The sequence below is a fragment of the Myotis daubentonii genome, chromosome X (genome assembly GCF_963259705.1).
Source record: "Myotis daubentonii chromosome X, mMyoDau2.1, whole genome shotgun sequence".
Taxonomy (NCBI): domain Eukaryota; kingdom Metazoa; phylum Chordata; class Mammalia; order Chiroptera; family Vespertilionidae; genus Myotis; species Myotis daubentonii.
Window position 1 is genome coordinate 31,104,685 of NC_081861.1, and position 23,659 is coordinate 31,128,343.

A 23,659-nucleotide genomic window follows, 5' to 3' on the forward strand; every position below is an offset into this window, starting at 1 on the left:
GACCCTGTCCATAACTCTGTTTCTTGTCACCCAAAGAAAGGCAGGTTCCTCAGAGCTGAGAAGCCCAGGTGAACTATCATAGAGCAGACTAATGCTTGAATCAAATCAATGAGAGGAGTTGGCCCTGAGTTAGGAAGAGAATAGAGCTTTACTTCTGAAAGCTCTTCTACCTCATCTGTAAAGTAGGGGTAAAACCTCAGTATCTTAAGAATGAGAAAAGTGCTAGCTTCTCTAAGACCTGTGCGAGCTGGGAGGCTCACTCGCCAAGAAAATGACAGTGGCTATACTTAAAGCTGAGCCCAGCTTCAGCACCGACCAGCCCCAAATCCAATAGCTTGGATTGTGCATATTGTTTATAGGTTCAGAGGTTAATATACAATAATTAGTCACTATCTCCGAGTGTAAAAAAAAATGGTTATTTACAGTAGATCATGCCTGATGTGATATATTTAAGATCATAGTTTAGGTTTACTTCACTCCAACCTAGCACTAACTATATAATCCTTGGTGAGAAAATGGAGTTCCCCTGACAAGTACACCTAGAGAAGTGCAATGGGGAACATCCAAAGGCGTTTTGTCTGACTTGAAAATGACACAGAATATACTCTAGTTAAATAGATAAAAATGCCTTTATTCCGAAAATGTGTGCTGATGAATTTTGAAATTGATTCTGTAGCTTGTAGTAAAACCCGGCCAATGGAGGAGCACTCTGGGTGGGGTCCTGGTTCTGGGCACCAAGATGTCACTCTTCCAGCAACTCAATCTTTAATTTTTCTTCAGCTGTTTTTTGTGACGTATGGAGAGTTGTTTTGGATTCCTCTGTATGACAGAGAGGTCCGACCTTGAGGAAGACCGGTAGCCCACATCCTCTGCTTTTATAGGCTTAATGATATGTCCTGGCTTGGTGACAACCTTGGGTGTAGTCAGCTTCTGGAAGGCTCTCTGGGTGTTCCATGTAGATCCTATAGGGGTCTGGATGGTCCTCTCAAATTGTTGATGGTGGGTAAATGGATATGGAAGCACCCGCACCTGGAAAGGAAGGCAGAGTGACTAGGCGTGAGCCTCGCCTGGGGTGCAGGTGTACAATGGCAATTGGTCAGGTAGTGTTGGCACACGGGCCACAGTTCTACTGCCTCTAGGGAGGCAGTGGGTGAAGCTACTGAGAGGTCAAGGCATCCCATTGCCTCCATCTAGCCTTAGGAGTCCTAATCTGCTGAAGACATTGGGGAGTAGAGGGGCCTAATTTGGATTTAGGATCCCCCTCTCCCCAAGCTTCTCCAACAATCTAAGGGGTTGAAAATCCACACTGATACTGCCCCCGTACCTGTAGGAACACTACAGTAGCTCCATGGCTATGTCCTCAGGTGGGTCTTCTACACAACCTTCCTATTCTTGTGCCTTGCAACTCCAAGAAACACCTGGGTATTTGTGTATCCCTATAGACTTTGTGACCCTCTTACCCTCTCCTTGATAAACAGGACTGATGTTTTGTTTTTGTTTGTTTTGTTAATCCTCACCTGAGGATATTTTTTTCCATTAATTTTTAGGGAAGGAAGGAGGGAGAGAGGAAGAGGGAGAGAGAAGCATCGATGTGAGACAGACACATCGATTGGTTGCCTCCTGCACAAGCCCTGAAACCCAGGTATATCCCCTTGACTGGGAACTGAACCTGCAACCCTTTGGTGCTAGGGCCGACACTCTAACCACTGAGCACACCAGCCAGGGCCAGGACTGATGTTTTAAGGAACCCAGAGGTTTACTCCTGAACCTTAAACTCTACTAGGCTGCTACACTTAGTTAGCTTCATCCTCCATTGGCATCACAAACTGTCCAAGCTAGAAAGCCCAAGGTAATGACAAAGGTCATCTGCCTCAGACCCAGTTTTGGCTTAGAGACAGGAAGTGATTTACCTAAGAAAATAGGAGCCTCAAGGGAGAGCAGAACCCAGGCTCCTTGCCTTGCCCAGCACTCTTCGCCACTCACCACAGCACTATCTTCAGACATTTAAATAATCTTTAAACACTTCCCCAATTGCCAAAGAGGAGGAAAAAGATGTAAGCAAAAAAAAAAAAAAAGGGAAGTTACAATCAGTAGTCTTTGGAGATATTCAATGGAACACTCAAAAGAAGCCGAGTACTGCCAGGTGGTCCTGATGGTAGTGAAGGAAAGATTCTCTTTAGGTTAAGGTAAAGTTTTATTGGGGTTGATAGCTAGATCTGTACGTCACCCAGGTCAAGAGGAACAAACACACCTGGATAGAGTGTTCAGTTTTGGAAGGTCTCCCCTTTAGTATAAAGCATATTTTTTCTATTGCATGCTGGGACTTGCAGTCTATAGCTTATTTTAAAAGATGAGGCAGCCCTAGCTGGTTTGGCTCGGTGGATAGAGCATCAGCCTGCAGACTGAAGGGTCCTGGGTTTGTTTCCGGTCAAGGGCACATGCCCGGGTTGCAGGCTCGATCTCCAGTGGGGAGCGTGCAGGAGGCAGCTGATTAATGATTATCTCTCATCATTGATGTTTCTATCTCTCTCTCCCTCTCCCTTCCTCGCTGAAATCAGTAAAAAAAAAAAAAAAAAAGCCCTGACTGGCTCAGTGGATAGAGCGTTGGCCTGCAGACTGAAGGGTCCCGGGTTTGATTCCCATCAAGGGCATGTACCTTGGTTGTGGGCACAACCCCAGTAGGAGGTGTGCACGAGGCAGCTGATAAATGTTTCTCTCTTATTGATGTTTCTAACTCTCTATCCCTCTCCCTTCCTCTCTGTAAAAAATCAATAAAATATATTTTTTAAAAAAGGAGGAAAAATCAAGGGAGATTCTGGAAAACTATTTGTCAATTTGCTGTGACTGCATTAAAAACAAATAGCTAAGACCCCTGGAAGGGAAGGGTGGTCTTTATTGAGTTCCTCACTCGGCCCTTCATCTAGAATCCTGGCCTGGTGAGGCACTCCTTTTCTCTCGCTCTTATCGTATACATGCCTGTTCATTGCGTTTTCTGGTTATGTAGCCTCAACTGGGAATACAGTGTTTACAGTTCAATTTCTGCAGTGACTAGTTTACAAAATGAAATCAATAAAGTGTTATTGAAATGTTATTTCCTCACCTCTTTTTGTACCTATTAAATAGTCCCTCCCCCCCTTTTTTTCAGAAAGAAACATACAAGTCATTTTAATATATACTGGCTAGGGGCAGATCTTAGGGTCACAGACTTTCAGAATTGAAGGGAACATAGAAGTCGTTGAGTCTAATTTCATTCCCGAGTCCTTTCTACACATGTTCATACCCCAGAGCGACACATTCTCTCTAGACTAGCAGAAAGTTTTTCCTTGAATTGAATTCTGCCTTTCCTCTAACTTCTACTTTATATGACTCCACTCCAATAGACTGCTCAAATTTGCTTCTCTCTTGGGTAAACAACCCTAGCTCATTATCATATGACACAATTTAAAATTCTTGCACTATACTGAACAAGTGCCCGTTCGTCTTCGTTTTTCTTAAGATGCAGCTCAAATTTTATAGTCTTGCCCTGACCGGTTTGGCTCAGTGGATAGGGCATCAGCCTGTGGACTCAAAGGTCCTGGGTTCGATTCCGGTCAAGGGCATGTTACCTTGGCAGCTGATTGATGTTTCTCTCTCATTGATGTTTCTGATTCTCTATCCTTCTCCCTTCCTCTCTCTAAAAAATCAATAAAATATATTTAAAAAAATGTTATAGTCTTTAGACATTACCTTGACTATAAATACCAGCCTGAAGAACAGTAATTCTTCCTTTGGTGAGACCCATTTGCACCAGTGTTAGCTGGGCTACTAGTTGAAAACACAGATCTGAAGGCCTCACCATCGCTGCAGAGATTATCCCTGTAAGTCGCAACCTTTCTTCCCGGTCAGTAATTAAAACAGCAAAGTCGATCTGAAATTATTCATCTCAGAGCCGGTCAGTAAAAACAAAAATAGATTTGATTCCGTGGTCAAGATCACACGTCCCTCTAGACCACAGAGCACTAGAATGTCCCTCCCAAGCAAGAGAGCTGGGCAGCAAAGAGGAGGCAACTAAAGAGCTCTCCATCCCTTACCTGGTGAGCTGCTGCCTGGATGTTTCGCTTCTCATTGATAATCACATTTGGTAAATTCTTGTCTTTTCTTGGAGGACCTTCAGGTGCTTTAATGAGAAACCTGGAAAGCAAACAGCAGCATGTCTAAGAGCCTTAGGACTTAGTCAAAAGGGCTGGGAGGGCATTGACGGTGAGTTGGGCGAACCTGGTGCCCTTCTTGACAGGCTTTCTTACCGGCGTCTCTTTTTGGCACTGGGCTTCAGGCCCACACCGCCCCACTCGCCCCAGCCAGGCAGAGTCAGGTCCACGTCCTTTGGCTTACTCGCCTCCACAGCTTCTCTCTTCTCTTTCAAGAAGTCTCTGATGACATCATCACCAGCAAAAGCTTCCTTTATCATTTGCTTTTGCTCTCTCTCCTGTTCATCTTCCTGGGAAGAAACAAGAGTGAGAACAGAGAGGGTTGTTTGGGGTAAAGGAGGAGCTACAGAACCTCCTAACCACAAAATCTTTTTTCTGGCACTTTCTAGATCAGCTTTGACCCCCCCGCCCCCAATGGTCCGAGATCCTGGCTCTGTTTATTAACTTCTCTATTGACAGGGGGACTTCCAAAGACTTCAGGAAGGGAGATACTGTGGTTAAGAGGTTCTGTAGCTACAGCTTGCTTTAGAGTAGTGGTTTGGGCTGGAGCGCTTGAATTTTGGGTGGTGACGTTTTAGCGCCCTCTAGGGGGAAAGTGCTGAACAATGATGGTCTTGCAATACAGATTGGTAGCCAATCATGCTCCAATTTTCTTCTCTCTAGGGTCAATATCCCCAGCTCATTATCATATGACACAATTTTAAACTTTCAGTAAGGAAGCTGCAGGGTGGAGTAATGAATGGACTGTGTTAGGAGGAGGAGCTCCAAGTGGCCTGGCCAGTATGCAGGCATCCTTCAGCTTATAGCCCTCAAAAGGAGGGCCAGGGCTCCTGACTTGAGCAATTTCTATTACTTATTCAGGGAGTCCTGGACCGTTTGAGATCCCACTGAATAGCACAAAACCTTGGCAAGAACTCCTTGACTCACCTTCGAATGTCCTGCCTGGGATCTCATCAGAGCTTTGAGTGCCTCCCTCTTTCCTCTGAGGGCAGTTTTAGAGTAACCCCAGAAAGAGTTTGGTGGTTCAGGATTTAGGATGTTGGAGTCTAGGTGGCACTCACAGATTTGCATCTATCAAATTGTCACCGGAGCCAGTGTGGCCCCATACTATTCTGGGCCTCTCAACTACCGATATGTGATCCCAGCACAACAAACTTCACTGATTCTATTCCTTGTGCAAAAAGGGCACTTTCTTCACTAGCTCTGATCCCCCACAATGGCCCAAGACACCCTGGACCTTGGCTCTGCTCACCAACTCCTCTATCGTGGGGACAGCCAAAGACTTCACGGAAGGAGATTTGGTGGTTAGGATGTTCTGTAGATCTATCATTTGTTCCTTCGTTTTCTTCTTGGGAGCACTAGGCTGATTATTCCTCTCCAACTGCTGCCCTTCTAACGCAGGCCTGGGAAGCTCCTCATTTTGAAAGCAGCCTTCTTTGCTCAGTTCCTCTAGCTCCTCCAGAGTCTGTGCTCTCTCCGGCCTCTGCAGCAACGGGGGCTCCTCTTCTTCCCCAGCAGGTTCCTCTCTCTGGACAGACAAAACAGTCCTTGCTGAACCCACGTTTTGCTTCCTGCACTGATGGCTGTCCTTGTTCAGTTTCCGAGACAGTGCCCTCAGTTCGGATAGCACCTCCTGGGTGCTAGAATCTGGAGGAAGAAATGAAAGCTGTCAGAAAAGGAGGTTGGATGTTGCTTAGTCAATGAGCACTTACTGAACACTCTCAGTGAGCATCTGTAGAGCACCCACTGGGGGTTGGGCACCGAGGCATCCCAATGAAGAGGAGCGCACTAATAATTACCTATCAAGTAGCAAGGTAATGGAGTTGAGTAGTTAAAAGCAGCATGTTGGGCCCTATTCCCAACTTTGCAAATGACTCACTCTATAACAGGAACTGTGACTTAATTGCCTCATACAGTAGATAAACCCTGGTTGGGGAAATGGCCTCAAATTCCAAATTTTAACATTTAAAAAAATATATGCTTTTATTGATTTTTTTTAAGAGAGAGAGAAAGGGAAAGGGAGAGAGAAATATCAGTGTGAGAGAGAAACATTGATCAGCTGCCTCCCGCACGCTCCCCCACCCGGGATCAAGCCAGCAACCTGGGCATGTGCCCTGACCTGGAACTGAAGCGGCGACCTTTCAGTGCACAGGATGACACTCAACCAACTGAGCCACACCGGCCAAGGTCCAAGTCCCAAATTTTAAAAAGGCCTTTTTAATGAACAGGTGGCCTCTGAATGCAACTTCATTGTAATTTAATATTTGTAATTCCTAAAAAGTGTGATTTACTATTTATAATTTACATTGTAATGTCCTATTTGTAAAAACCTTATCCAGCATTGTTTTATCTTAAAGCAGTATTTCATGACCTGTTATGGCTGAGTCAAGTAGCTTGCACTTTCCAGTCACCAGCACCATATGAGTAAATACCACTGGTCTCTGAGAGCCCTGAGGAAACATGGCAGTGACACACTTCTCAACTGTCCCCTGAATTGACTCAAGTTGCCTCCATTCCCAAGTTCACCTTGCTCTCTAGCTCTGGCTTGAAGCCACTGGAAGAACTACTTGAGATCTGGACTTTGGATACATCTACGTTTATTCTTCAAGGACCAAGTTTCCTTGTCCACTTTGTGTGGGGTCCATGACTTCCCACTATTTCCCCAAAGGGTTGGTAACATTCTATTTTTATCATCCAAGGAAATCCAAATCCACCTTCCATACCACAAGCAATTGCTCTACGCATTTAGCTAGATGGCCAACTTTTGAGGGGGCTCAGGAGGATGTGGCTGCTTTCCTGTGGTTGTAGAGACACTGCCCCATGACCTTGGCCTACAGCACTGCTCTCCAAAATCCTCTTGGAAGTAACTGATTGTAACTATTAACCCCAGAACTCTCCAGGTGAAAATCCCAAGTAAAGGCCTTATAATACATTCTAAGTGACAACTCTTATCATTTTTGGCCATAGAAAAACAGATTCTTGCCCGGCTTGCATGACTTAGTGGTTGAGCGTCAATCTATGAACCAGGAGGTCATGGTTCAATTTCCGGTCAGGGCACATGACTGGGTTGCGGGCTGGATCCCCAGTGCAGAGCGTGCGGGAGGCAGCCAGTCAGTGATTCTCTCTCATCATTGATGTTTCAATCCCTCCCTTCCCCTCTGAAATCAATAAAAATATATTAAAAATAAAATAAAAACAGATTCCTGCTGTCACCCAAATGCATTATTACTATAGGAAATATAATCAGACCAAAGATTCTGTCCAGATAGCCAGGTGATTGTGAATGTAGGTAGTTTCCCAAGCAGGCTTTGATGACCTGCTTTTTCCTCAGAACGGGAGCTCTCTGACCTGCCTAAAGGTGCTAACCTAACACTGTTACCGTAAAATCTCTTCAAGATAACTAGTAGAAGATATAATACACAAATGAATCTGAGCATTGGGGTAAAAATTCTAATTTACCACATACCTTGTGAAGTCATTAATTCCTGTCCGGAAAGTCTTACCCCGTATCATGTATCAGCCAGCATTTATGAAGTGCTAAAAATGCCATTCCTACTTAACAAACAATACAGAACACTACAGCCATAATTTGAAGATGCTTCATAATACCTCATACCCTAGCCAGTTTGGCTGAGTGGATAGAGCGTCAGCCCACGGACTGAAGGGTCGTGGGTGTGATTCCAGTCAAGGGCATGTACCTCAGTTGCAGGCTTGATCTCCAGCATGTGCAAGGAGGCAACTGATTGATGTGTCTCTCTCACATCAATGTTTCTCTCTCTCTGTCTCTCCCCCACCCTTCTACTTTCTCTAAAAAAAAATCAATGGGAAAAAATACCATTGGGTGAGGATTAACAAAAACAAAATCACCTATGTCTGTGGGTGTGAGGGATTTTCAGATTTGCCATCCCCCCATGTATACTTCTTTCTGGTTTGTGGGTACCAGCAATGGTGACGGCTGCCCTGACTTCAAGGATGCTGTAGCCCTGCCTTTCTGAAGAGTGCAAGACCTCAAGAGCAGAAAGCGTGTTGGAACACACATTATACAGCCATGCAGATGACCACTTATTAAATGCCTTTGAAGAAAAATGGTAATTATGATCATCTGTTTTCTCTTCAGGACCCACAACACTCCCTTGAAAGTCCCTAGAGCCTCATCATTCTGCGGTGTGTGTGGGTGGGCACGGTCTTCCTCTCACAGTTGGTCCATAGCATTTGTACTAAGCTCTCCCTTCCGGTCCACCACAACTCACCTTTTGTTTCTTGTCTGCCCACTGGCTTGGCATCCTGGTTGAGCCCCGACTTTTTCCTAAGCGATCGCCTTTCCTCAAATTCTTTCAACAAAATTTCTTCCTCTGCCACTGGTCTTTCTTCTTCCTCACTTTCAGAAGCCTCGTTGGCCATGGGCTCTGGAAGTTGTTCAGGGTCCTTCTGGATTTCAGCCTCTTTTGCATCACCAGAGTGATTCCTGACCATCCAGGGGTTCGGTCCATCTGCAGTCATGTGTGCCTCATTCACCGCATCAGGGACAAGGAGATCACCCTCTTCTTCCTCACCTCCCTCCTCTTCCTCACTCTCAGAGGCCACCTGGACTTTCTGGGTCAGTTCTTTGTTCCTGGCCAACTGATCCTGCATAGCCTGGCGAGCCTGGAGGAAGGAGTCATAGCACGTGTGCCTTGTCATTAGTGATTGCAATAACACCTTTCCTGGTCCATTTCTTAAAGCTGCCTCCTCTCAATCTGACTTAAGTATTTCTTACTGGTGCTTACTGTTTAAACTGTACATATACCACTGTGTTACTAGCTATGGAATAAAATGGAAGTCAAATTCTTTGTCCTCAAGGAACCAACATGTGAAACATTATATATATATATCCTAATAAGACAAAAAGGGTAATTGACCGTACCTTCGCTACGCTTCCCATTGGCTAATCAGGGCAATATGCAAATTAACTGTCAAGAAAGATGGTGGTTAACCACCAAGAAAGATGGCGGTTAATTTGCATACGTAGGTGCCAAGCAATGGAGCGAAGCCGGCTGGCCCCGGGCAGGAGCAGCGAGCGAAGGCCGGCGTGGCGAGCAAAGAGCAAAGAGGGAAGCCCGCCGCACTGGCCTCTGCCATGCCCCCGGGGCCCACACGTGGCGAGCAAGGGCTTATCCTTGCTTTCCGCGCCAGCCTCGGCCACGCCCCCGGGGCCGGGGCCCCTCCCAGTGAAGAACGAAGGCCTGGGTTCCGGGCACCAGAGGAAAACTGTTGCCAGCAGCCAGGGGAAGGGGCCCCCGACTGCGAGAGGACACAGGCTGGGCTGAGGGACCCACCCCAGTGCACAAATTTTTGTGCACCAGGCCTCTAGTATGTATGTATGTGTGTGTGTGTGTGTGTGTGTGTGTGTGTGTGTATATATATATATATATATATATATATATTTTTTTTTTTTTTCCTCTCCTCTTTAACTGGATTTTCCTTCAATGCTCTTTTCCCCTTCCATGTCTCCTTTTCCACCTTGTTCCTGGTCATTTTCCTCTCTGCCTTAGAGATTTTTCTGATACCTTTTTATTTTATTACTAGTGGCCCGGTGCACAGATTCGTGCACAATGAAAGGAAATTAATTAGAAGATTTGTGTGGTAAATGTTTATTTTTAAATTGCCAGTGTGCATCATATGTACCAGCAGGTCAGTTAGTCAGATGGTCAGACGGACGGCCAGTCACTTAGCCTTTTATATATATACTAGAGGCCTGGTGCACAAAAATTTGTGCCCTCGGGGGGGGGGGAGGTGGGGGTCCCTCAGCCTGGCCTGTGCCCTCTGGCAGTCTGGGACCCCTCAGGGGATGACGACCTGCTGGCTTAGGCCCACTCCCTGGGGGATTGGGCCTAAGATGGCAATCAGACATCCCTCTCGCCTGATAGCCCTCGGGGGTTGTCCACTTGCCAGCGGGGAGCAGGCCTAAACTGCAGTCAGATATCCTTAGCGCTGCTGAGGAGGCAGGAGAGGCTCCCACCACCACCGCTGTACTGGCAGCCATCAGCCTGGCTTGTGGCTGAGCAGAGCTCCTCCCATGTGAGAGCGCCCTGACCACCAGAGGGTAGCTCCTGTATTGAGCATCTGCCCCCTGGTGGTCAGTGTGTGCCACAGTGACCAGTCATTCCCAGTTGTTCTGCTTTTAGGGTCAGTTTGCATATTACCCTTTTACTATATAGGATAGAGGCCTGGTGCACGGGTGGGGGTTGGCTGGTTTGCCCTGAAGGGTGTCCCGGATCAGGGTGGGGGTCCCGCTGGGGTGCCTGGCCAGTCTGGATGAGGGACTGAGGGCCGTTTTCAGGCTGGCGGGTGACTGAAGCTCCCAACCTCTCCTTTTTTAATTTTTTTTATTTTATTCTGGGATTTATTTACCTTCTATGGCTTTCACTGGAACTGAGAGCCAGCTTTAGCTCTGAGGCTTGGCTCCAGCTCTGAGACTTTGGCTGCTGAAAGCAGGGATCTGGGTTTATTTGGCTTCTATAATTGAAACACTGTTGCAGCTCCAGCTCTGAGGCCCGGCTGGCTGAAAGCAGGTTTCTGGGGTTTGTTTAGCTTCTATAATTGCAACATTGTTTCTTAGACTGTAGCTCAGAGGCCGGCAGCAGCAGGCGGGGAACCTTGGCTTCCGCCATCACTGGAGCAAGCAAGCCTCTTGTTTGCTTCAGCTGCCTGGCTGCCGGCCGCCATCTTGGTTGGCAGTTAATTTGCATATCGCCCTGATTAGCCAATGGGAAGCGTGTCGGAGGTACGGTTAATTACCATGTTTGTCTATTATTAGATAGGATAGATTATTATTTTTTCTGATACCTTTTTAGATTCCTGGTTTTCCATCCACTCTCATGGCTCTTACCCAACTCTGTTTCTTTCCTCCAATTCCACCCATTCTCTCATCCTCATGGTCTCTTACCTCCAGGTCATATTTGGCCATAATTGCCTTTGACTTTGCCCATTTTCCACTGTTCTGGTGCTTAAGGCTCATTCGCTCCTGGAAAGAAAGGAGAGAGTGAGATCCGTATTGCTTTCTGGGGAAAGGTGGTTCAGGGGTAGGGCAAGAGGCAGCCTCACCATCATTCTAGCCTTTTCAAGTTTTTCCAGTTCTTCCAGTGCAGCAGCAGGATTGGTCTTCCGCAGGTTCTCAAACTCTTTTAGGGCTTTCTTGGCCTTTCCTTTCTTCAGAACTCTGTGATACCTACAGGGCAATGAGAGAGGTACAAGGAAAGAGATTCAGTGGAAACAATGATGCCACACACAAAAGTGTCCCTACTACCAAGAGGTTTCCCTATGCGGAAGCCAGAATGGACATCACAGAGCTAGGTGATGGGAGGGAGCCACTTTGGGACCTGAGAGTGCTGGCAGGCCTCTCATTCCCTGCAGCCCACAGGGCAGACCTCTGCAGAACAAACCTATAGTGCAAGGAAGAATAGGACATGTTCCAAACAGGCAAAAAGATAGGAAGGAAGCTCTGCTGGCCTCAACAGCTATAGAATTCAGAGTTCATTCTGCAGAATCACTCTGTCACACCCTGGAAAGGAGACAAAGTAATTGTGCAGGCGTCTTGTTTATCAACAACCAAGATAGAAAGCCAAAGCCAGTGGAGAGGGCACTAGTGAAGCAGGCAACACTTTTATGAGATTGGTCTCAGGGAAAAGAAAGGTTAGTCGCTCCTATTTGTGACCTCTTCTACATGACCTCAATTGCCACGTCAAAGGTTCTTTTCACCTCACTTTCTTTCATGGAACCCAAGGCTAGTTAGCATGGGTCTCCATATCTATTTTTTACATTATTATTTTAAATGGTAATTATACCAATTTTTATTTTTTTAAAATGTATTTTTATGGATTTCAGAGATGATAGAAATATCGATGAGAGAGAATTATTAATTGGCTGCCTCCTGCAAGCCCCACACTGGGGATCTAGCCCACAACCCAGGCATGTGCCCGGATTGGGAACTGAACCATGACCTCCTGGTTCATAGGTCAACGCTCAACCACTAAGCCAAATTGGCCATTGGCCGGGCCACCTATTTTTTTTTTTTAACTTTTTTTGTTGAATTTATTGGGATGACATTGGTTAATAAAATTATATTGGTTTCAGGTATAGCTCCTTACTTTTTGCTTTTGATTTTCTTCTCTCTTCGAGCTCTGGCCTCATAGTAAGACTGCAGGGCCCGGGCTCTCTGAAGCTCTGCTCGGCGCATCTTAGCCTACAGTGAATGAGATTTACAGTGACTCCTGGGCTTGTGAGCAAATGCTGGGAGAAACAGGCCCTGCCTGAGTGTATAAAAGGCCTATCACACTTACCTCTTCCAGGCTCATGGCTTTGAGAGAGGCCTTTTCCACAGGGGTCAGTAAAGGGTCTGTCACTGGCTGCTTGTTCTTACAAAGGAGGTTAAAAATCTCCTGCTCCAGGGGTGTTCTTGCCTTAAAGACATTAGAAAACATCCTGAGTCTTAAGCCATGCTCCCACTGTCTTCCTCTTTCCAGTCCTATGACCATCTACTTTGATGCCATAATTAGAATCACTAACTGGACAGGATTGGCTATTACAGCAAGAGAAGGGGTTCCAGTTTTGCTGCCCAGCTGTGCAGATAAAGCCTTATTTTATTCTGATTTAAGACAACTTCAGCAAGGAGACTCTGAGGCTAGTTTCTAATATTACTGAGTATCACTCTGTTTGTATTATTAATATATTTAAAACAGAATGCCATTCTCTTAAGAATAGAAGCAGGATGCCCTTAAAGTAAATGCTGGCAGGAAAGAGGAAAAGCAGTACCAAATATCAGTTTTGATAGTTGCAAAACAAAATGGCCCCTGTGTTGTTATACATATGGTATAGATAGGAATCTCAGATTTCATATAAGCTTCCTTTTAAAAATATCTCTAGAGGGAAGGGGAGATTAGGTCTAAGATGAGCACAAAAAGACACTGCCTTTAAAAATATGACCTTCAGCCCTGACCGGTTTGGCTCAGTGGATAGAGCGTCGGCCTGCAGACCCAAGGGTCCCAGGTTCGATTCCGGTCAAGGGCATGTACCTTGGTTGTGGGCACATCCCCAATAGGGAGTGTGCAGGAGGCAGCTGATCGATGTTTCTCTCTCATCGATCTTTCTAACTCTCTATCCCTCTCCCTTCCTCTCTGTAAAAAATCAATAAAATATATTTTAAAAAAATATGACCTTCACATAACTGGCTTCCTGAGAGTTCAAATTTAATTCTAGTCATCTTCTAACTTGGGCTCTAGTTCCTCAGTTTGCAGTAAACTTTGCATGCTAGGTAGTGTCTACATGAATGGAACGAATGGACTGTGAACAAGTTACTTCACTTGTCAGCCAAACACCTCATTTACTGCTTGACCGATAATGTAAGGGTGGCTAAAATAGTCAGGCCAATCACGACACAGTCCATTTTGGCAAGGTACAAAGATAGCCCTAGGCAACAGAGCCAGTTTCAAACCACATACACACTTTATATGTGGTTTTCATATATATCATGGTCAGTCTCAAACTTACAAATATCTAGACAAATGCATAAACACACATCATCATACATTACACTGCTATTGATTTAACCATAAACCTATTCTATTGAATAGTAAAGGTACACATTCTTCCATTTTTAGTATTTGTAGTAGTGATCAATCACAGGCTACAAAGTGATTTATATTACAATATTGTAATCTCCCTCCAATTCAATTCAATTTACAAATATTTATTGATTGCAGCTACATTGTAGGTACTTGTAGAGGGTGCTAGAATACACAATTGATTAAGCTCATTCCTGTCCTCATAGAGCTCACAGCCTTTCAGAGGAAAGAGACAAATCCATCACTAACAACATAATAGGTTAAATGTTAGTCCAAAGGAGTAATCACAGAGAAACAATTAATTCTGATTGGGGGGTGAGTTAGGCTTTGGGAAGGAAGAGACTTACTTTTGGAATTAGGCTTTGTTTGAGGAGTAAGTACAGTTCTGTAAAGGAGAGGGCCAAGTGGAGATATTAGTATAAGCAAAAACAGATATATGAAAAGGAGAAGTGTGTAAGCGGACAGTGTGTTGTCCAGTGCAGCTAAAATGCTCAGTGTTTGTCTCATTCTACAATTGGAGAACTTCTGAAGGATTTTAAGAAGGAGCGTGACAATTAGTTTTGTTTCAGAAAGCAAATCCTGGTGATTGTGTAAGAGGGTATACAGGGTGGGGCAAAAGTAGGTTTACAATTATGAGTACACAAAACACAGAGTTTATTCTTGCATTATTATTTATCAATTATTATTCTTTTCCTACCTTTGCCCTACTCTGTATGTAAAGTTGCAAATGAAAGCTGAAAATGAAAATGAGAAGAAGAGCCAGGGATCTGAGAGCTGTCACAGAGACAGAATTCACACACTAGCTCACTGCCTGGGCTGGGGAGGAGTCAACGGAAGGAGAAATGAGATGGCTGAGATTTCCAACCAAAGTGACTGAGTTATAGAATGAAGGTGGTGGTACAGGTTTGGGAGTCTGGGGAAGGAAAATGCCAGGTTTACTTTGTTGTGTGTGAAATTTAAAATGCATAGGGGAGACCCAGGTGAGGCCTGCTAGTCATATGGAATCTGGGACTGGAGCTCAGAAGGAAGGGCTTGAGAATAATCTGTAGCATATACAGTTGATAGTCAAAAGTCACGGAACTTACAGCGCAAGAATAAAAAGGACTAAGAAAGTCAGATAGATAAAAATCAGGAGGTTATCACAGAAGCCAAGGCAGGAATTTTTAACAATGTGTCAATAGTGTCAACTTGGCCCTGACCAGTTTGGCTCAGTGGATAGAGCGTCGGCCTGCGGACTGAAGGGTCCCAGGTTCGATTCCAGTCAAGGGCATGTACCTAGGTTGTGGGCACATCCCCAGTAGGGGGTGTGCAGGAGGCAACTGATCCATGTTTCTCTCTCATCGATGTTTCTTTTATTTCTATTTTTTAAAATATATTTTATTGATTTTTTTACAGAGAGGAAGGGAGAGGGATAGAGAGTTAGAAACATCAGTTTGTACACTCTGGGTTAGAGTAAGTCAAAGGGATTTCTCTACTATCTTTTCATAGCCTTTAAAAAGCTAATGTATATTGTGAATTGCCAATCTCCAATCGGGGCAGGCAGCATTTTCTAGCAATGGGATTCCCCCTCCCCTTTTGAGGGCATAACAACCCTTGAAAAACAAGGGTTTTGAGGTGAAAACTCTGCAAACTGCTAGTGGAGGGAAGGAGAGGGGGGCTGAGAAGAGTTATCTTACATCATTTTTAGCACTTTGCAGTTTACAAATACTTTCACATGCATTATCCCATTTAACCAAGACTTTTTGGATTGTTTTTCTTAAATCCTCATCCAAGGACATACATAGAGGGAGGGAGAGAGAGAAACATCAATATGAGAAACATCGATTGGTTGCCCTCCATATGCGTCCTGACTGGGGATCGAACCCGCAACCCAGGTATGTGCCCTGACTGGCAATCAAGCTGGAAACTTTTCTGTGTACAGGACAATGCTCAACCAACTGAACTGCTCAATTAACTGAGCCACTCTGGCTGGGCTGATTCTTTTTTTAAAAAAAAAGTTTTTATTAATTTTAAGAGAGAGAGAGGGGAAGGGAAAGAGAGAAAAATATTGCTATGATAGAGAAATCCATCAGCTGCCTCCTGCATGAACCCTGACTGGGTATCAAGCCTACAATCTGGAATCAAATCAGTGACCTTTCAGTGCATGGGATGATGCTCAACCAACTGAGCCACACTGGCCAGGTGACTTTTTGGATTCTTAATCTTCAGAAATACTAGTATATTACTAGTCCATGGTACTTTGCACTCTAAGTGTAAGAAGAGAACTGAGAGTTGCTAGCTAGAAAGCACCCCCTGACCTAAGCATTTCGTTATTTGTGCCACACTGGCGTCATTTCTCAAAAATGAATCTTGGCATGAATGGTCCAACAGATTCAATAGACAGTCTCTAGGTCACTCTATCTTCTTGCACAGGGAGTTCCTGGGAGTAGAGGTACCATTATTAGTGCAATCTTCACCTCTCATCTCATCATTTTCCTGCGATCTCCAAAATTACACTGTCATTTGAAAAAGCAAGGTGCAGTGTAGTAGCGTACTACTACCTTTTTGACAAAAATAAGGTAAACACAAATATATCAGTAAAACTCAAGTTAACAATAACAAAAAAACTTACAGAAGTGGTTACATCCGGATGAGTATGGGGTAAAAATGATCAGATGGGGTCAGAGGTAGGTCAGACTTTTTTGAATCGTACAAATTATATTATCTCTTAATTTTTTTTCCTGAAGTCTCCCTTCCTTCCTACAGCCACACTTTATTTTTTAAATTTGAATATATTTTTATTGATTTCAGAGAGGAAAGGAGAGGGAGAGAAAGATAGAAACATAAATGACAAGAGAGAATCATTGATCGGCTGCCTCCTGCTTGTCCCACACTGGGGATTGAGCCCGCAACCCAGGCATGTGCCCTGACTGGGAATTGAATCGTGACCTCCTGGTTCATAGGTCCAGGCTCAACCACTGAACCATGCCAGCTGGGCACAATGTTATATTTTAAGGTGATATTCCTTTATAAGCAAACTTTGGGTCTGCTGAGTTCCTGATTTTCCCCCAGATCAGAATGTGGCTTTGAAAGCTTTTTACTATAAAAACTGGGATATGAAAAAGAATGCATCATGTTTTTTCTCTAATGGCAATTGGATGTTTTAACACAAAAACACAGAAATAACCATGTGTATTATATGCTACAAACTGATGAAGAGCAACTATAGAGCCACTGTGACTGGCTATTGCACAGCTGACAATGAATCTTGCTACCCCCTTCTCTCCCTTTCTGACTGACAGACTATAATGACCGCAGCTGGAATTTCAGTTTAACATGCCCAACCAAATCAATGGCAGACCTTGCAATCTCCACATTACGTAACTTCACTTTCCAAGGTGCGGTTTCCTTGCATAGCACTTACCTTCCAGCCGTTAAGCACATGCTCAATGGGAGCAAAGGCTGACTGCTCCTTCATCAGGGGGAAAACCAGCTGTTCTGCTTGTCGGTTCTTCTGAACGATGGGATCCCATTTGGAGAGCGTCTGTGAGGTTTTATTGAATGCCACTTCCCTATGGATCTGAAGCAGGCAAGAAACACAAGAGCCACAAAATTAGGCAACAAACTCAAAGGACTAGTGGGAAATTAGGAGGCAATGTTTCTTAGCCCAAGGAACAGGATGTTAGAGATAAGCTCTTGTTTACTTCTCAGGAATGCACTTTCCCCAGGATAGTTTTAATCTTTTTCAGGGTGAGGCAATCACAACTTCCCCTTCCATTTGTCTGGCTTTCCCCCTCCTTCCCTTCTTACCCTGTTTTTCCTCATTAGTTCAATTTCTTCCTCTTATTGGATACTTTTTAACTCACCCGCTCAACCTCTTCTTTGTTAAGGGGTAGCTCCACAGTCTTCTTTGATTTGACTCTATTCAGTTGCTTTTTCACAGTGGCCAATGAGGATGAAGTTTTAACGGGCTCAAGCAGATCTGAAAGGACTAATCTTTCTCCTGATCCTGTAGAAAGGCCAAACTTTCTGGTCAGACTGATAAGTGAGGCCAAATCTCAATTATCACACAGGCGGATATCTGGGTAGAAAATGCCGGCAGAAAGGCAAATATGCAGGGAAGCAGGAATAATTCTCTTACTTTAATCACTAGCTATAGTGGTATGATCACTTTCCTTCATTCTCACATGGGTAGGGAGGGTAGAAGAAAATTAATTTTCAAAAGCCATTTGCTTTTCTGATGGTCTTTCTGCTTTCACTCTTGCCCCACTGCAATTCATTCTTCACACAGCATCCAAAGTGATATTTTGAAAATGCAAATCACAGCACATCACGATCCTGCTGAAAATCCTCCAATGGCTCCCATTATACTTGGAATTATAATCATCCCTTGGTATCCATGGCAGTTTGGTTATAAGACCCTGTGGATACCAAAATCTAAGGATGCTCAAGTCCCTTACATCAAATGGTGTCATATTTGCTGTAACCTATATTTTGCATATAGGCTGTAGGAGGGTATGCCTACACATCACTTGATTCGCAAGGATTCAGCCTAGTGTTCAGTGTGTGGCAAATTCAAGCTTTGCCTTTTGGAATGTTCTGGTGTTTTTTAATTCAAATATTTGCAATCATGGTTGGTTGAAGGCAATGATGTGATAACCAAGGATATGGAAGGCCAACCAGATGGATCTAAACGACACAGCCCTATGGGATCTGGTCCCTATATGGGATCTTGGTCTGTCATTCCAATGCTGTGTCACCCCCACCTCCACTATGTTCCAGCCACACTTCCTATTCTTCAAACATACGATCCTATTTCTTCCTTACAGCCTTTGTACCAGCTGCCCTCTGGCCTGGAATGCTTTCCCCCATTTGCATGATTGACTTTTCTTGTCATTCATATCTCTTTATTGCATCATCCTGTTTTAATTTTCTATTGTCTCCACATCCCACTAGAATGTAAGCCTCATGATATCAGTGTATTATTCTTTATATAGCCCAATATCTAAACCAGTGATTTTCAACCTTTATCATCTCAAAGCACACATCAACTAATTATTAAAATTCTGCAGCACACCAAAATATATATATTGATCTGACAAAGAAAAGGTATAATTTTGATTCATTCACACTGGATGGCTATTGTTGTGTTGGCTGTTGTCACTGTCATTTTTTTAAAATCTGATAATCTAAGGGGAAGAAGGTCAAGTGTCACTGACTAAATAGGTATTGCACGTTTTAAAAATTCTTGTGGCACACCAGTTGAAAAGCACTGATCTAAACTGTTCTGAAACTGATACATAGTAGAAGCACAGGAAGTATTTGCTGAATGAACAGGCCTGGAAGAATACATTGTTACTTGTTCTGGGAAGTGATAGGTAGTGGTTACTAAAAGAATGTAACTTATTTAAGCTTCGTAAGTTGTGAATATGGTTACAAAGTTTTGGCATCTAGACTTGGTATCAGGTTGAAATCCCAACTCTGCCATTTACTCAATCAGGAATTCTCACAGGGGTGAGGTCACTCCCCCACCCAGGGGGTGAAAATTGGTTCTTGGGGGAGTGTGTGAAAAGAATCTTGGATATTACAAAGTTTTGTGTCCCTCTGAAGCTCAACCCTATCCAACAAAGGGGGTAGGGGAGATAGTGAAGAAACAAAGTATATAAAAAGGCTCCCCAGGAAGCCAAAAAGAGAAAAAAAGGCTGAAACATTGTAGTAGGACCTAGCTCAGCATGTCAGCATTTTGAAAAACCCTAACTTAACTCTGGTGCTGTGTCACATATAGAAATTTTTTGATATTTGCAACCATAGTAAAACAAAGATTTATATTTTTAATATTTATTTTATATATTTAAATGCCATTTAACAAAGAAAAATCAACCAAAAAAATGAGTTCACGTGTCACCTCTGACATGTGTGTCATAGGTTCGCCATCACTGTACTAGGTGAAGGCCCTCAAGTAAGTAACTTGACTTATTGGAGCTCTAGCAGAGAAATTATCTGCTGGTCGAAACTCAAAGCACTGTGAGAACTGAAATAAAAATGAAAACATGGACTTAACCGGTTTGGCTCAGTGGATGGAGCATCGGCCTGCGGACTGAAGGGTCCCAGGTTCGATTCTGGTCAAGGGCATGTACCTTGGTTGTGGGCACATCCCCAGTGGGGGGTGTGCAGGAGGCAGCTGATCGATGTTTCTCTCTCATCAATGTTTCTAGCTCTCTATCCCTCTCCCTTCCTCTCTGTAAAAAAAAAATCAATAAAAATAAAAATGAAAACATGGACATGATTAAGCTAATGAGAGGCAGCTATCTTCATTCATGTCCCTCTCTCCATGAAGTAGCTCATCAAGCTCACTGGAAGACCTTGACCATGGCCTTTCTATGCTTTCTTCTAGAAATGGAAGAAACTCAAGGGCATCTGACCACCTTCTTCACCCATTACAGGTAAATATTTAAAGTATGACCCATTAATCACATCAAAAACAGTTCCTGGGTGGTGAAGTGACATTATACTTTTGGAACTCCACAAGCTCCATGCACAGATAGCTTCTTTTGTTAACTTACCTTCAGAACTGACCGTGAATTCTGACACCTTCAGACTAGCCTCAGATCTCTCAGCCAATTTCCGCCTGAAATTTAGGCAAAACAAAATATAGAAAGAACGGACACATATTGCTGGGGGACAAATACTTCTTTGTATTTCTCTCCCAGAGTTTTGTCACAAAGCAACCAGGAAATCTGTTCCTAACCTGGACTTGGTAGTCTAACCATCTCTTAATGTAGACTCAGACCCTCAAAAACACAAGGCAATAGAATAAGTAGGCATAGTGGAAAAGGTATTGGACTTGGATTCAAACATACCTGGATTTAAAAACAAAAAACATACCTGGATTTTAATACTGGATGTTACTTATGAGCAGTGATTGTGGGGCAAGTCAATTAACTTCTCTAAAGGGGATAAGTAATGTCTACTCAATGCTTCAAAAATATGTGTATTCTTGTAAAAAGGAAGGAACTCTTACCATTTGCAACGTCATGGATGGAACTGGAGAGCATTATGCTAAGTGAAATAAGCCAGTCAATAAAGGAAAAATACCACATGATCTCACTCATTCATGGACAATAGAGACCATTATAAACTTTTGAACAATAATAGATACAGAGGCAGAGCTGCCTCAAACAGATTGTCAAACTGCAGCGGGAAGGCCGGGGAGGGTTGGGGGGCAGGAGGTAGGGGGGTAAGAGATCAACTAAAGGACTTGTATGCATGCATACAAGCATAACCAATGGACATAAGACACTGGGTGATAGGGGAGGCTAGGGGACTGTCTAGGGCGGGGGGATAAAATGGATACATATGTAATACCCCTTGTAATACTTTAAGCAATAAAAAAAATATAAAAAAATAAAAAAAAATATGTGTATTCAGTAAGAATTCATATGCACAGAGGTCTAACACAATAATGGCCAACAATTACATAATGTTTACTAAATGCTGGGCATTAGTTTAAGACCTTTACATTTATTAACTCATTTAAATGTCACAACCCTATAAGGTAGGTACCATTATTAATCTTATTTTCTAGTTGAAGAAATTGAGGTGCAGAGAGATCACAAAATTTGCCTATGCAGTCTGTCTCCAAAGTATGTGCTCTTAATGATGTTGGCATTGTGTCTTCACTGTTGTAGGTACTCAATGAATATTAGTTGCAGATAAATCTCATGGAATGAGGTTACAACCTATCCAAATGACGGGAATGTTACCTATTCTTTCCATCAAGGGAACTGATTGCTTCCAGAAGCTTTTGATGCTTTCGCTCTCCACCACCATCCCCCTAGACACAGAAAAGGAAAAACCATCAGAATGATGAAGGGAGTGGAAATTGAAGCCCATGTAAAATCTCTCCATCTTTTGGTCAGTGGGGAATCAGATGAGGTTTGAAAGAACTGCTTCAAAAACCAAACTCCCTCATTATAGAGCCTTGGTAATGTTATACTTCTGTCTTACCTTGTTTGGGGAAGAAAAATGCTATGGGAATAATGTTTCTGTATGCAACATAATGTGATTTGACTCAGAAACTCTCAAATTAAAAAACCAATCTAAGTAGCTTTGTCAAGAGAATAAAGAGCTGGCATTCCTATAGCATCTGTTGGAGATCCAGCTTAATTATGTATATTACAGTCAGACACTTAAATAACTCTCTACACAAATCCAAATCTGGGAAATAGGAAAATCCTATAATGAGGACCATATGTTTTGTTCTTATATACTCAACTATACTTAATCAACTTGAAGACAGTGACTGTATCTTATACAGTCTTCAAATTCCCACAGCACTTAATATAGTATCTTCTACATGAAACACTAAACAAGTGGTTGTAATTTATTTGCAAGACCTGCACAAATGTAAACAATTTTGCCACCTATTTCCTTTCCAGGAATGTGCTGCCTAACTTTGAGGCGGAAGGGAACTGGAGAAGACAGTTTAGCGACTGTTGCCCACCTCATCTTCACTGGTGCTCAAGGGGTAGTCATTTGGCAAATCTTCTAGTCCTTCCTGTTCCCTTAGAGCCAGAAGGCTGTTAAAGGAGATAAAAGAGAAATATTATCAGTTGAAATAACAAGAGGTGAACAGTGGTTGGTGATACCCACACAGAACTGCATGAAGAAGATATAACACCCTCCAGTGATTGGCACTGCATTTCCCACTGACCTTTGGGAGGCTGTAAAAATATCAGACCCTAGGGAAGGCGGCAGAACATGCTGTTGCTCGCCCGAGGTAAGGCAGTTTCACCATTTAATATTTCTAAGCATCCTCCATATGGAAGAAATCTTTATAGGTGCAACTTACTCAGAAGTGACATCTTGATCACTTGTTCCCAGGAATGAGGAAACAGAACTGGATGAAAGCAGATGAGTAAGCAATTTTTCCTGGGACCTTCTCAACAAAGCAGATGCTTAAACTAAGGAATACTGCTGGTACCCAGAAATGAGTTATGGAATCTGCACCAGTCTTTGCAAGGCAAGCTGTGCTGAACGGATTATATTTAGTTCCCCGGTTGGGTGGGATGAAACATCACAGGAGAAAACGTCGCAGATGGCTCCCATCAGCAAAGGTTTACAAGACAAGGGAGTTTACAGCACTGGCACTGCCTGCACAGAGGACTGAAACTCGGGGAAGAAGCGGAAGAAAAGAGTCACGTGATGAGAGCAATGCAACATATTAACTTAGCTGGAGAGGGAGAGACCGCATCAGGACCACAAGGATAAGAATACAGCTAGGGAGAGAATTAAGTTAAATTAAAAGGGTTTTAAAAGATGGATCGCGGAAACAGTAAAGAATAGTGAATTTTTGAGAGGGAAACAAGTGTAATCTGTTAAACGGCATCCACGTCTCAAAATCCGACCCCCATTGAAACCCAGCCTCCCGAATCTTCTTTACCCCTCACCTCTTCGCAGTCCGAACCCCGCTCATCTCAGCCGTCTGTCCCTCACATGGACCAGGAGCGGAAGCTAAAAGGAAGGCAATTTCCGTACCGGCTGAAAAGCAATTTCTGCTTCATCCAATCACGTGTGACGATTCGCGTCATTTCCGGCCCGCCCGGGGCTTGCGAGGAACCGGAGCTGCTTCGGGAGGGGCCTGCTGGGACACCGGAGCCTAAACGGTAAAGCCTGCCAGTGGGCGGAGCTTTGCTGGACCCACCCACCCCTCTTGTGTCCCCAGGATGGGTGTCCCTCCTTCCTGCCCCTGGTTTCCGAGCGGCCCAAAGTGGGAGATCCTTAGGGCGCGGGTGCTGCCTGGCCGGGGATGGGCCGAGAATTCGCTGTCCCTGCTGGCTCCAGGCTCCAGCTCCCGTCCGTGTTGGACAGCGTTCTGCTAGCCGCCTCGGGCCA

The 23,659-nt window shown here is 43.9% G+C and overlaps 1 protein-coding gene across 1 annotated transcript; it reads right to left on the bottom strand.

The window, feature by feature from the left end:
* Nucleotides 1-610: 610 nt before the first annotated feature.
* Nucleotides 611-23,355, bottom strand: UTP14A (UTP14A small subunit processome component). The gene is made up of 15 exons (XM_059680230.1): nucleotides 23,215-23,355; nucleotides 22,269-22,344; nucleotides 21,529-21,599; nucleotides 20,329-20,393; nucleotides 17,632-17,774; nucleotides 17,190-17,345; nucleotides 12,506-12,625; nucleotides 12,314-12,408; nucleotides 11,271-11,394; nucleotides 11,113-11,190; nucleotides 8,438-8,831; nucleotides 5,440-5,834; nucleotides 4,284-4,477; nucleotides 4,071-4,170; nucleotides 611-1,029 (listed from the first exon to the last, which is right to left on the bottom strand). Exons 1-15 carry the CDS (start codon nucleotides 23,238-23,240, stop codon nucleotides 766-768), a joined length of 2,301 nt encoding a protein of 766 aa, XP_059536213.1. The 5' UTR covers nucleotides 23,241-23,355; the 3' UTR covers nucleotides 611-765.
* Nucleotides 23,356-23,659: the final 304 nt, after the last annotated feature.